Source organism: Penicillium digitatum, chromosome 1 (genome assembly GCF_016767815.1).
Source record: "Penicillium digitatum chromosome 1, complete sequence".
In the NCBI taxonomy this organism is placed as follows: domain Eukaryota; kingdom Fungi; phylum Ascomycota; class Eurotiomycetes; order Eurotiales; family Aspergillaceae; genus Penicillium; species Penicillium digitatum.
Window position 1 is genome coordinate 5,496,735 of NC_089384.1, and position 14,045 is coordinate 5,510,779.

Here is a 14,045-nt window from a genome sequence, read left to right on the forward strand (position 1 = left end):
AGGGCGGAGGGCGGTACTATTGGGCGGTCTTGGGCAACCTCCCCGTAGCAGAAGCTTTCAATCACATGACCACGACCTGCCCTTTCTATTTCAGTACGTCTAGTAAGTTCGAGCCCATTGCATTGTATCTACCATGGGTAAATGTATTTAGGCGATGTCTCTTACGATTCTGAGCCTAAGCCAAACCAATTTATTGATACTGTTGTAGAAAGCTAGCCATGGTACCCAATCTCTACCAAAAACCTGATATGGCGAAGCATGTTCATCTAAACCTAAGCACTATCTTTCTACATGTGCGACCAACTTGTGGGTGATTGTCACTATGATATTTGTTTGCGTTTAGTGATGTCTTTCTTTCTCTTTCAAGGCCAGAATGTGTATATTCAAATGATTGTGAACTATGTTATTAAATGCAGCAGAGATGTCAAGGGAGAGGAGATTTTTGTTCGCTACCCTCTCAGTTGTATGTCTCAGCAAGTACAAAACAGCGATTCACTGCGCTTGCTCATAAGAAAAGGCATCAAAATTCAAGAGCAAAGGGCAAAAAGAAAGGTACAAAAGAGATGACCAGTTGGTTCAAATACAGGGTTGTCGGACAACCGAGAGAAAAAAGAAACACCAAGTCTGGGTTTGGACAAACCCATAGTTGGGTTGCACAGTTAATACAGTGGATATATAAGTAGCTTAACGACGGTTGTTGCCCATGCCGAGGATCTGGACCATGCGGATGAAGATGTTGATGAAGTCCAACTCGAGGCTGACGCACTCGTTGACCACATCACGTTTGATCAGGCCACGCTCGGCAAGACGGGCATGGTGCAAAATCTTCTGCACGTCATAAAGAGTGAACCCACCGAAAACAGCAAGACCACCGTACAGCCAGAGGCGCTCAGACCACATCAGAGTGCGAACGGCAGTAGCAGGGAGGACCATGGGGGCGAGTCCAGAGAGAGCAACGATGGTCACACCAGCGAGAAGGGGGCCACCCAGGTAAAGATACTTCTCCTGTTTGGCAGTGGCACCGACAAAAGCGATTGAGCCCATCATACCAACAGTGTAAAGACCAGCACGAGCGAGAATGGCAGGGTTCATGAACATCAAGGGGGAGAGAAGAGCAGCCTGGGTAAGGTTGAAGACAGTCCAGCAGCCATACTTCACGACGTAGCTAATTGAAAAGTTAGCTGATTTTGTTTTCCTTTAAAAGAAGAAAGAAAAAGGCGAAAACTTACTTATCCGGGGAAGTGTAGAAAGTACCGTACATGGAGCCGATGCTGCCAACAAGACCGACACCCATGACGAGCCACGGGTTCATAGCCATTAGACGATAAGACCAGCCGCTCATGTGGAGGGCGCGAGCAGCAACACCAATAATACCAATACCAAGACCGGTGTGCATAAAAGTCTCATTCAAGAAGCTCCGCTCGTAAGCGGGCATGCCGCCGTCCTCTCTCGTTTCACGGTTGAAGATGAAGTTAGTTGCCAGAACAGTACCACCAACAATGGCAGCGCCATACACCAGTTTCTGGGTCATGTTACCACCCTGTGCAGGGTTGAAGCTCTGCTGAATATATGTACGGCGGAAGGCATTTTGGAAGTTCTGTCGGGACTTGGCGAAGATCGAGGACGGAACGCCCTGAGGCTTTGTTGCTTGGGTAGGCTTGATGGGAGAATTGTGAATGAATCGAACGGTGTTTGTGAGCTTAGGGACCTGACGAAGCGCCGAGGATACGGCGAACGGCCGCCGTAAAAAGAAAGCCATCTTTGCGATGGGGATGTGTCGAGAGTCAAGATTGAGAAGATGATAAATCGTCGGGCCCACGGTTGATATAAGGCGATTACTCATGTTCCGCCCGCGACCGCTTAAATCCGGAAAATTCCAGAATTCGTCACGTGGATCAAGAAGTGGGATGGGTTTGTAGGTTCACAGTGGACTCATGGTGAACTCCAGGGCTCACTTTGTATTTTTTTTTATCAGATCAGCCTGATTACAAATCTGTCATCTTCCTTTGATTTCGGGTTTAGTTCGATTTCAGTCATGGCCTCAAGTCTAGAGACGATCAGCCTGCCACATCTACCACTGATGCCCGTGCATGTTGCTCTATATCGCGATGTTCAGAATGCCGCCTTTTTGAAAGGTCAACTCCTCGCCGGTCATGTTGAATTCGAGTATGCATTTATTGATGCAAGCATGGTATGTTGATTAGTCCCCGAGAACTAAGAAAAGTTACTAGTCCACTGACACCAAGAGATAGGTTCTGTCAAAGGCCCATGCCACTGCTGCAGTATTCAGAGCAGTTAATGACTACATGCACAATAGACTGAAGTCTCATAATGTGCATTCCGAAATCGTATTCTCATTGAACCCTACGAATAATGTGGGTTGCCAATTCTAGGAGTCAGCTGCAATTCTTCCAAAAAAGCCGGGGCTAACATGGACTTAGATCACCGAATCGTTCCGTAGATTCGGTATCACCGATTCAACCAAAGACCTGTTGGTGATCAAAGTTTCTGTCTCTCCGGAGATAACACGTGAATCCGTTGCGGCCCACTTGGACAGCTCGGTTCAAGGAACACTTGTGCCTTTCAATGACCAGGCACTCACCAAACTCTCTGATATCAATAAGATCAAGAAAGCATACAAGCTAGGGGCTCTGCCTTCACCAACGGCCAAGGAGAATGACGAGGCCAAGCAACGACTCGAAAATTCATTGTTGAGTGCAATTGCCTTGAGAGGATCGTGAACAATCGTCATCATCAAGCAACCAAATTCACTGTGCCTGAAAGTTCCAAAAACCGCTTTGGGACGAGTGGGAAATCTCTTTATTTCTCAAGCTCTCACTGTTTTTCTCCAGTGTGGGTCAAATTGAGCCCCAAATTGGCTTCACTTGAGAATCAACCCATTATCAATCACAAGTAGATCACCATGGTTTTTCTAAGGTCCACTATTCCCTGGCCCCAAGGCTGAGCCAAGAACACCAGATCTCTCTGTTGAGACAGTGCACGAAGTTAAGGTAATGATCAATTAAGTGAACTACTTTAGGAGCGCAAGGCATGTTTTTTATAGTTTAACGCGTCTGATTCTGGCTGTTTGTTTAGTGTGATATGGTATAGTAGGATAGTAAAAACACGTGGATCCATTGAAATTGAGAATGAGCTGATCATATCAAGCATCCAGTAAAAATTTAAGATGAATCCACCCTCTTAGGATTGAGTGTAGTTGATTGCCCGGCTCCAAACTTTGCCAAGACCGCGGCTGATCGACCGTGTTGCAGCGAAACATCGAACTTGGATCTCTAAGCGCTACTTCGCCAGCATACCCAATTTGCATACACTTTAAAAATTTCCCCCTTCGGTTTAAACGTTGCCTAAGAAATGTCTGATACAGCAAACTCAAGTGATATATGCGACTCGCCCTGATAAATCAAGCAAACACCCCAGAGACGCGATTCAGCACGATGGCTCGCATTGCAGATGTAATCATTCTGTCGTCCTCTCCAAATCAACCGCGGTCGCCAAGTCTGGGTAGGCATGATGTAAAGCTGGTATCTCACACCTTGCCACGAGGTGCAACGCCACCGCCAATACGCTCGACATCCGATTTGGCTGAACCTCACACGCGTTCCCGTTTTTTCCCCATCCCAATCGCGAGCACAAAGTGTCCTGAGACCGTGACGAAGCCGAAAATGGGATTGACAAAGAAGGATCCTACTTCGAGCACCAGCAACCAAACCGCACCGAGCAAACCCCGGCGGAAGGCGAAGAAAGTCGCGGATGGGTCAAAAACAATTGCGCCTGGGGGCTCTCAGCCAGAGACTTTTGGCACACAAAACGACGCAGCGAAACCAATCAAAGGGCGTTCTCGAAATACTGCCAAGAGAAATGATTCAGGAAACATGACTTTGGCTGGGAAAGTTACGAAGACAAGCGGCGACCCACCAGCAAAGAAATCCAGCGAAGGGGGGAAGAAGAAAACGATTGCCACAGAACTATCTTCTTTGGAGGATGCACCGGCGAAATTTTCCTCCAAGGAATCCAATGTCTTAGGAAAGGACGAGGTTTTGCATCTGGACGAGGCAGTGAGAAGAAGGATAGACTGGACACCACCGAGGGAGACCGCTTACGAGGGAATCGCTACCGTGAACAATGGTGGGAGCCAGAGTAAATACCATGATGCGAATCTTATGGCTGGGTTTGGCAAGCTAGTATCCGATTATAATTACTCTGGGTTAACTTTGAATCCCCGCGACTTTGTGCAGAATGCAAATAGCGGAGGACCAACAAAGCGTCGACGGATAGAGCTGGTTACTCCTGAAATCCAAGCGTTGCTCAATGGAAGGTCTTCTGATTCAAGTGATCAGACATCTGCGCAAGGGAAGAAAATGGCATCCTCGGGAAAGCCCCAAAGGACAGTCAAGAGCAAACCTAAGAAGTTCACCACCTTGACGGCACGCATGACTGCTCAATATTCAAAAAATGACGCAGAAGAGGATGAGCTGGTGATTGATAGCCTTCCGGATACCAGAACGACGAAAGGAAAACGAAGAAGGGCAAAAGAGACAGAGAAACAGTCTTCGTTCGCTGTACTTTCCCCGGAAGCGGCTGTCGAATTTCTAAATGATCAAGATCTTGTATTCGGCACGTGCAGTCAACTGGAAAGAGATGATTCGCCGCAGACTCTGCGAGAAATTCAGCAAGCCATCCGTGCCTCCGAGGGCCTTTCATATCCGGAGGGGACGCACAAAAAGGACTCCAGGACGACCCAAGAATCATCTACTCGTTCTGTTTCAAGGTTGGCAGGCACTAGGAACCTGTGGTGTGTTGGCGCCAGAGACACCGAAGGGTCTTTGATCCAACTAGAAACACTCAACGTGGTAGACTTGACGGATGGGGGAGAGCCTCCTGCAAAAAAAGGTCATGATAACGTGGAACAAGCAAGCCAAAAGTCTCTTCGGAGGGACTGGTTTGAGCTTGAATTCCCAGACATAGATTCACCCCCAGAAAAAAGACCACCATTAGCACCTTTGACCGAAAGAGACTTGGATTCAGACACGCTTGTTCAAGCTCCAGCTCCTATCCTGGCAGCTACAGCTATGCCTATGACCGAGGCAAAAGCTGCAAAGCCTGCAAAGCCTGCAAAAGAAGCCGAGAACACCCCGACTGAAGCGGTTGATTTCCAGTCCACTACCTCTCAGGCATCTCCAATGCCACAATATACAGGATTTACAGACGCGGAGTTGTCTAAGCAAATCTTCACTTATGGCTTCAAGGCAGTTAGGGGCCGCAAGAAGATGATCGATCTCCTTCAAAAATGTTGGGAATCGAAACACGGTAGGAATCTTACCTCTGGCAGCCAGCCTACGTACCAACCCGAGCAACAAAAAGACCCTGTCTCTAAAATGGACAAAGTCCTCAACCCCACCTCGGCTACGAAGACGAAGGCGACAGTGAAGTCCAAATCAGGAACATCTATAAAGAGCCGAAAATCACTTGACGAGACATTATCAACTTCTATCTCGCGGACTAGTCTCCAGATAAGCCCAAAGAAGAACTCAAGAGGGAAGCCTACCACCGGGACTTCTTCATCATTAATGGATGTAGAAGAGATTCAAGACTCAGAAGAAGACATCATCCCCTCACCAATTCAAGTACAAAAGCACTATGCCGACATCTATGCAAAATCTAAGACAAGTGGTCGGATGGAACACAACTCCTTGACTATCTTCACAAAAACACCACATTCAAGTCCGACCAAGCGCAAGGTTGTTTCTCCGATTTCAGTTAAAAGACCATCATCCTCTGCATCTATTACAGACAACCACGCAGCGGAATTCTCCGAAGAGATCAGCCTGGCTGAAATCTCTGCAAAGATCACCCAAGCTGTTCGCGTTCAGCCTCGACTCTCGCCACTCTTGTCATCTCGCGGGAGCCGTATTCGGCCGACATGGCATGAAAAGATCCTTATGTACGACCCTATCATTCTGGAAGATTTCACAGCATGGCTCAATGTTGAGGGGCTTGGTCTCGTTGGTGAAGATCGCGAGGTTGGCACTGCGTTTGTGAGAGAATGGTGTGAAAGCAAAGGAATCTGTTGTTGCTGGAAAAAGAATGTCAGCTGGTAAAAGGCAATTGTTCACTGCATTGAATCTTATTTCAGATATCCTGTGCACGAGTTGGCATCACCTTGCCATTCTAAATTGCATAAGTTGACATGCCCTCTTTGAAACAAGACAAACAGATCGGTTTTTTTTTTTTGGTAGTTTTCCTATCTACTTGTGGGAAGCCTCTCATCTGTCGCTTAATTACACGAATAGTCCACCGTATTCAAAATTCAAACATTGATGAACTCGAACAACAAAACTTGTCATTATATGCCACTCCTATGCACTCCCATTTTCTCGATCCTCTCACTTCATCTCGGACAGAACAGGAGGATGCAAATAGGAAACCAAACACGAGGCATGGTCAATTTCTTAGAAAATAGCGAGCACTAAAAATCCACCACAATCAGAGTAGACTATGGTGATGTCTTGGGTCAAGGTACAGTTTGTCATTGATTTAGCCCTAAACCCCCAAAGATGAGTAATCGGAACGTGGAGATTTTAATACATGAGATGAGTTCTAGGGAAAGAAGAAAGACATACCTCGTAGTGATCTATGAGACTGGCTCTGTAGGAACCATCCAGGCAGTCCTGGAGCTGTGCGTTCTTCTGTTGAAGCTGTGTGATCTGCTCCCTCAGGTCCTCGGTCCTCTTCTTGAGACTGTCGATAAGGGCTCGCATTTGCCCTGCCTCACCACGCACCCAGGTCTCACCGGTGACACGGTCGGTGACTTTGCATGGGATGTTGAGAATAAGGCAGCAAGCACAGCCTCCAGGATCGGGTGTGCACTTCATCTTCTTGACCTAGAAATCAATTCAAACGTGTCAGTATGGTGTTCTGAGTCAAGGCTAGCTTGATATCGGAATATGACCGGCATACTTTGCAACGATCACAGGCCTGACCGACACGATTGTGAGACTTCGTGACCTTGGCTCGAACCATGGCCGACCAGTCGGGCTCTGGGTCGTAGCGGCTGCGGCGAGTCTTTTTGGCCTTTGGGACATTCTCGCTGGGTGCGTCGCTGACGGGCTCGTCGTCGGGGATTGCTGAGTCTGAAGTATCCATGATGAGATTGGATGATGTTGTTCTGGGCGGTCTTGTTCCTGGAACTGATGGTTAACTGAGTTCTCATCTCATCTTCTTATGTAAATCGCCGAAGAAACAGATTGAGTCTGTGCCTGGGAGTTTGGGGTACTTGCCTTTCATTTTCTAGGCTAGTTCCAGGTTGGGATCACTTTTGAATTTTTTTTTTTTAATCTCTCCAGAGAAACAGTCTGATTCAAATTTCATTCTGCATACAAAGCCGTTGTCTTTTTAGTAGAATCCCTTTGTATGTCTTCGCTGTCTCACTGAAGCTCGTAACGAACTGTTAGAACGGTTTTACCGTGTCTGCTTTGTAGACGTAGAGATTCTCGATCAGGGTCTTTAGGACAGATCTATTGTTGTCTGCTCTTGGCTATTTTACTCGTGGCATATCTCATTGTCCTAGAAATTGTCTGTCTTAGACCTCTGACTTTTCCCTTTCTTTACCTTCTTCCAACGAGAGTTGCTGATCTTTTTGTTCTTCTTTTCAATGTCTAGATACCTTGTCTGAGAGGAACTGGAACCTATCTCCAAGGCCACAAGTGAACGAGAAATTGAATCTCCGCGTTGGGGTGTAGAATCATAATCGTACATATCCAATTGTTAGAGGTATCATTTAATGGTCCAATGATGATGTTTTAGTACTTGCCGGTGCCATATTATTTTAATACGTGGCTGTGCCCACTCGACAACTCTTTGTCAGGCTAACCTCATCAGCTTCACACATCGGGTTTTAAGATACTCCTCACACATATTGTTTGTTCATCGGTTACCATTCTCAATAATGCGTAGAAAAAGATACTAGCATTAGTCTTGAGAAATGAGAGCACCATCCGTGCTCACGACAATAACAACTCCTAGCAGGAATTTATGTTGAATGTGATAGCTATTGAAAATGAAATTCGAGACAGAAAATAAGAGTAAAATATATAGAAAAAAGTGTAATAGCAATCGATGTCTCCCAGCTCTGCAAACATAGTCCCACCAAACCCAAGGCTAGCTGATTATGACAATAATGGGGGCAAGTGTAGTGGCGAAGAGCCGATCAGATTTGTCGTAGAATGGGAGAAAAAGAAAAAGAAAAAAAAAGAGACAACTGAAAGAGAAGAGAACAAAGTCAACCTGAAAATGAATGGGTAATGAGAAATGAGAAATGAGAGGAGAAGAAGAAAAAATCAAAAACGAGAGAGCTCATGAGTCTAAAAGGTCGCCTCCTCACTGTCAGTCTCATAATCTAAGGACTGAGTTCGAGATCGTTTTCGAGACACGGTAGATGTCATGGGAGCAGGGTCAGACATAGCAGATGGCGATTCACTTGAACGATCACGCTGTTGTTTTTTCGCGTCTAGAAGTCGAAGTTGAGTTCTACATTGATCAGGTGAGTACAGCCTAGTATCGCCAAGTTCTTTCATCTGAAAGATAGGATCGAAAGACACATTAGAACATTCCCTATCTCAAATGGGCATAGGAATACTCACCTTGTCGGAAAGGTAATGGAATTTATCTTTTACCCAGATCCCATGGGCGCGGATTAGGAGTTTTATCTAGCATTGCGTATCAGCACGGCCTGCTCAACACAAGTATACTCCAGCCCACACAGTTTTTTTATTGGATCTTTTCATACCATGTGCTACGGGGGAGGTACATACTCACATCTGACTCTTCCCAGCGCACCATTCGCTCTCGGAGCCGACGATGAAGACGCATCTGCAGGCGCGCCTCGGAGGCATCTTTGTTGAATCTCTCTCGGAATTCCTGACGCACAACCCTCCAGGCCGTTTGTCTGTCTCGCAGTTCTTCCACAAATGCGTCTTCGTCTTCTGCTTGCGGGTCACGCCGGCCGCGGCCTGGGGCCCGGATCTTAGGGAGTATGTGTGGAGTTGGCTGGGTGTGCTGACGATTCTGCTCCATTCGGAGAACTCCTTCTGGATTGGGAGCGATGTTGATTGGTTTATTACTTGTCTTCTCGAGCGAGGCTGTGTCCAAGGATGGAATTCTGGCGCGTTTGGCCGGTGGTGGACCCTGGGACGACGGACTAGGCGTCTGTGCCACGCCATGCGGGATGTCACTTGGGTCCGGAGCATACAGATAGGCGGGACTGGGAGCTGAAGACCGGGGAAAATCACTCGGGAAGGGCGCAGAGATACCGAGACCCAATGGAGCTGAAACGGGGTCATTGAAATTGTATTGATAATCTTGTGCGTGGTAGCCCTGTGAGTGCTGACTGATTGCTGGGCTGGGATGAAACGAGTTGTCCGGAAGACTGATTGGCGTCAGGAGGCTGGATTGAACTAGAGACTCTGTGCAGTAAGGGCTGATGGATCCCAGGAATGGGGTCTAAATCGTATACGGGGTTAGTTTATGTTGCGGAAGCATACAATGTCCGGTATCAAAGGTGCATAGGTACCTACCGCTGGCATTACGGGCCAATGGGCTGAAAGGTCTTCATAGTACTCTGTAAAATCCTCAGAGGAAGGGATATCCGAGCGATTAGACATGATGTTGACTGGGTGCACTCAAGAACATAAAACACGGGGGAAATTCACAATCCGCTGCGTTTTCTGAGTGGGGAGAATAAACGCCGAAGCAGCAGAATGTGAAACGAGATATGAAACTTGAGGTATGGGAAGATGTGGAACTTCAGGCGGCTGGTAGACTATGGTGGTTTGCTGAATCTTTAAGATATGGGTATATCAACAAGGCCTTTTCGCTCTGAATGTTGAAGAGAAGATTCACGTTCCCAACCATCGACGGTAGTCGATCTTATAAGATTTATGCGAGCCAGAAAAGAGGGGAAGATTTTAAAGCAAGCAAGATGCACAAGTCCACCTGTCCTCCACTTCGAGAGATATCACAGCCAGCACTGGGATGCCTCGTGAAGCAAGATGTGAACAATCAGTCGAGGTATTAACCATAGGCTCAGAGGACACCAAAACAGAGATCAGTACCGCCGACGAGCCTTATGCCGCATTAGAACGTAAGGAAACTCTTGAAGACTCGATGAGAGCCTATATTTAAGCGCTGCGGGCTCAATAGTCCAATGTTGATATCCATATTCCGCCCCCATCCCTGGCCGGGGGGTCAGACTCTGCAATGTGAATAGGAATTAAAGTGAGTCTGTGAATTCAGACCCACTGCAAGGCCCAAAAAAATTAAAAATTAAAAAGGAAAATAAATCCATAAATAACGCAGAAACGCAGAAACGCAGAAACGCAGAAAAAAACGTGTGCTGCTTAGGGTTGTGGATGATCCTCCACAAAGGAGCCAAAGCGTAGCGCTTAGAGCTCTGGAGAGGTCCAGTGGGTGGATTAGGGACCCCCATTTTAAAAAAAAACGGAATTTCCATACCAAGACCATTAATTACACTTAATGTTACACTGGATCTTTCAATTTAGGATTTTGGTAATTAATAGACAGTAATCTGTAGACAGTAATCTGTAGACAGTAATCTGTAGACAGTAATCTGTAGACAGTAATCTGTAGACAGTAATCTGTAGACAGTAATCTATAGACAGCAATCTATAGACAGTAATCTATGGACATAAAACGTTCATCTGCCCCAGCTGGCCCTTTGAACGATTCTCTGCACACAGCTAATCTTCATTTTGGCAACCCCCACGTCAAGAAACGAAGAAAAAACCCCCTCAAGTTGACGCTACTGGATTCCAACACACCGGTTGTGGGATGGAAAGATGGAGGGACGATCCTTCTCATCCTTCTCCATGTATTCTCCATTCCCCACGCGTTGTTCAAGACGGGCGGCTTTCGACTGGCCATAGATGATCCAAAATTCCTCTGAGGCTGAGAAGACCCCACGACCCTCTTGGTGGCTTTGTCCACGGAGAATTCATGACCGCTGGTTAAGCGCTGATTCAGACACCCGGTAGCCCCCAGTTATCTCGAAGATGCAGAACAACCTTGGAATTTTCTTTGTGTTGAAGCTTTTGGGTTTTGATTTGGTTTTTTTGGGGGGGGGGTTTCAATTGATTCCTTTCTGTGGGACTCCTGGAAGGTACAGGGAAAAACTTGAGTTGATGTATTTTCTTTCTTCTCCAATCTCCACATTTCTGGTGATCGTTTGCTATTGGGGGCATCTGAGTCAGCTCGCCAAGCCACGTCCTGCTTCTAAGCGCCCGAGAAAAAGCCAGGCGTGTCTGGACCTTGTCTAATGCGCTCACTTCATTTTGATCTGCACAACACACATTTGGAAGCATTGCATATTGGGAGTTGATAGCTCCCACCAATCTTGAAAGTGTTAAACTAACATTGGTGAACTTGGATGTTTCCTCTCGTTTGCAGGAGTATTGCATTTGGCCCCAATTCAGCTCTGGGGTTGGATACCGTGGAAACGTGAGGTTTACAGTAAGAATTCGTCACTCAAAATTGGGCTGTAATACGGTGTTCTCCTGAACCCTGTGCTAAGGATCTCTCAGAGCTGGAACTGCAGATATTAATCAAAAGAAACGTACGAGGCTTTAAAGATCAGCGTTCCTTCCCGGGTGCTCCGAGATCAGTAAATTCCCGAGTGAATGTTATGTTCTCGGGATCCGAGGAGAACGCCTTTCATTAAAGCTGCAGCTAAGAAGAAAAGTCCCCATCCGCCGGTTTCCATGCGTACGGAACGAATCAAGGCAGTAGAAGTCTGCTGACTACGGTGTAGACTTACGGAGTAGACAGGCCCTGAGAACCATGATTCAAAGCGGACTTCTAGTGACATCATTTGACCCCCGGGTAGCATCACGAAGCAGTAGAGGCTGAGCTAAAAACGGCTGCCATAATCTTGGGGCTAGAGTACGGAATGCTCCATAGATGTTGTCATTTCTGAATTCGATCATGAAAAAGACCTGAGAATCAAAAGGTGGGTAGCAAATCTCGGGAGAGAAACAAACTAGAACGGCAGTGGCGGGTCTTCCCGTGCCGTCAACCCATTTAGAGCCTGTGAAGACTCTGCGCAACATCCAACAACCGACATAACTGACATATGGTTATGCCCATGCTGGGACAAAATTTGCCGATAGCAAATCACCACTTAACGAGAAATATTCACACGGTGATCATCGGTTTCGTCCTCGTCCCCCGAAAACCCATCTAAACTATCATCACGGTGGTATCCTTTATTGTGACCATTGCTTTCCAGGGTATCGTCGGCCGCGATGGAAATACCACGAGCGCCCCACCGGTTGTGATTCGGTTGACCATCCACTCCTTCCTCATCGTCTCGAAGGTGCTGTTCTTCGTCTGTGGAGCCTCGCGATGCTCGGAAATTCACCACGCGGTTCACCAGCCAACTGTTTCCGTAGTCCTCGGAGTCAACGACGCCACCATTGCGAAGCTTGACTCGCTGGCGTGAATAGTATACCCATGCAAAGTCGACATAAAAGGCAGTCTGTACAATGCCAAACACAACTGCGATCCAATCGTTGAAGGGCTCCTTGTTGAAGAGGCGGACAATCCAATTGAGGATATAGAATCCTCTGTAGGAGCCCAGAGCAAGCAGATAGTATGAATCGATCACCGTCGGGACGGTTGTCTGGCGAAGGAGAAGAAGCTGCGGCAAAACACACACAGACTCAAGAATAATGGAGAAAGCCCAGCAAAACTAAGTCATTGGATCAGTTAAGCTGCAACAAAGGAAAAGGTCAAGCATATCAAACCTACCTCAATGAACCATAAGTTGTAAGGCTCGCTGTCGAGAAGCCAGATTGAGACAGGTGCCAAAATCACGGATCCAGTCACAGACCACAACCCGAGCTTCCAAGCTCGTTCCCTTTCTCTCGTCCGTGGGTATACTTTCATCATCAAGAAAATTAGATATGATGACGAGATGAGGTAGAATAGCTTGAAGGAGATGTTCCAAATGCTATGCCACGTGCCGCCGCTCGTGTATGTGTGAGGGTCGAATAGATCAAGGTAGCGAAATACGAAGACGACACCGTAAAGTAGCTGTGTGAGAAGTGAGATACCTAATTTGAACGCCTGTGTCAGTAAGCTCTGCAGGGTACCTAGGCAATCGGATTGATACAAGGGATGAACGAACCCTCGGCACTCTTATTCTTGTGAATAGCCCAAAGAAGGACACATATTGAGCCAGCATGAGAGAGATCTCCAATTATACGAAAGATGTTCCATGCCACCATGGCTGGAGGGTGGGATCGGTCAATTAAACAGTGAGTTGAACGCTGGGTGGGTGTGGACACTTGTCAAGCTTTCACCATTGACGTTGGCGCCAAGTGTCTGGCAAGATGGGGGAATCGAGTGGTGTTGAGTAGATCTTAAGGTGAAAGACTTGATTTCTGAGTATGTACGTTTCCTCCAATGAGATGGAAGTGCAGGGAGATGCAACGAGTGAAGGTGTATTAAACGCTCTTGGGGTGACTGGGGGAGTTCGTTATCGGCGATCCACATAAGCTCGGGCCGCGTATCCCCTCACGTGAGGTTGACGTCAGCGGGTGAATTGAAGCTCTGGAGTAGTTGGATGGCGAGAAATGTGGTGATTTAATTTTATTGTACAATGACGAAAGAGAGAGTAGACATTTCGGGGGTTCTATCTTGTTGCCTAACCTTCGGTTCTGGTTGACATGTGCTGTTCAACATAGTGGTCTCAGTGTATATAATGGGAGATACTGACGACATGTGAAACACGGATGTAAAACATTCCTCGATATTTAATTCGACGATCGGACTCTGGAGGACCAAGCACACTGTTCTGGATGTTGATTGTAACAAGTCATCCATTCTATGGTGTAAAAATCGCGAGATGAATTGAAGAAACGAGAGATGCGGGGATGTTTAGGAGCAAATCCTATGAGGACGTACAACTAACTTACTCGGTAGTTATTTGAGTTATCGAAAGTTGATTCGAA

At 46.9% G+C, this 14,045-nt stretch overlaps 6 protein-coding genes across 6 annotated transcripts; 2 read left to right on the forward strand and 4 right to left on the reverse strand.

The window, feature by feature from the left end:
• Positions 1–684: 684 nt before the first annotated feature.
• Positions 685–1,759, reverse strand: Pdw03_4232 (Bax Inhibitor family protein; the record flags this gene model as incomplete). The annotated part of the gene is made up of 2 exons (XM_014675882.1): positions 685–1,165; positions 1,230–1,759. The coding sequence occupies 2 exons, from the start codon at positions 1,757–1,759 to the stop codon at positions 685–687; spliced, it is 1,011 nt and encodes a 336-aa protein (XP_014531368.1).
• Positions 1,760–2,035: 276 nt separating this feature from the next.
• Positions 2,036–2,741, forward strand: Pdw03_4233 (Kinase binding protein CGI-121; the record flags this gene model as incomplete). Its single annotated transcript, XM_014675881.2, has 3 exons — positions 2,036–2,191; positions 2,253–2,375; positions 2,442–2,741. The coding sequence occupies 3 exons, from the start codon at positions 2,036–2,038 to the stop codon at positions 2,739–2,741; spliced, it is 579 nt and encodes a 192-aa protein (XP_014531367.2).
• Positions 2,742–3,683: 942 nt separating this feature from the next.
• Pdw03_4234 (Structure-specific endonuclease subunit slx4) lies at positions 3,684–6,119 on the forward strand (the record flags this gene model as incomplete). The annotated part of the gene is made up of 1 exon (XM_014675880.1): positions 3,684–6,119. The coding sequence occupies one exon, from the start codon at positions 3,684–3,686 to the stop codon at positions 6,117–6,119; it is 2,436 nt and encodes an 811-aa protein (XP_014531366.1).
• A 436-nt stretch (positions 6,120–6,555) lies between these two features.
• On the reverse strand, positions 6,556–7,164 carry Pdw03_4235 (Regulatory protein; the record flags this gene model as incomplete). Its single annotated transcript, XM_066100691.1, has 3 exons — positions 6,556–6,561; positions 6,642–6,902; positions 6,979–7,164. 3 exons carry the CDS (start codon positions 7,162–7,164, stop codon positions 6,556–6,558), a joined length of 453 nt encoding a protein of 150 aa, XP_065956091.1.
• A 1,217-nt stretch (positions 7,165–8,381) lies between these two features.
• Positions 8,382–9,680, reverse strand: Pdw03_4236 (Myb/SANT-like DNA-binding domain protein; the record flags this gene model as incomplete). The annotated part of the gene is made up of 4 exons (XM_014675877.2): positions 8,382–8,594; positions 8,661–8,726; positions 8,836–9,519; positions 9,594–9,680. The coding sequence occupies 4 exons, from the start codon at positions 9,678–9,680 to the stop codon at positions 8,382–8,384; spliced, it is 1,050 nt and encodes a 349-aa protein (XP_014531363.2).
• Positions 9,681–12,211: 2,531 nt separating this feature from the next.
• On the reverse strand, positions 12,212–13,319 carry Pdw03_4237 (Protein-ER retention receptor, putative; the record flags this gene model as incomplete). The annotated part of the gene is made up of 3 exons (XM_014675876.1): positions 12,212–12,781; positions 12,841–13,145; positions 13,220–13,319. 3 exons carry the CDS (start codon positions 13,317–13,319, stop codon positions 12,212–12,214), a joined length of 975 nt encoding a protein of 324 aa, XP_014531362.1.
• Between the last annotated feature and the right edge of the window lie 726 nt (positions 13,320–14,045).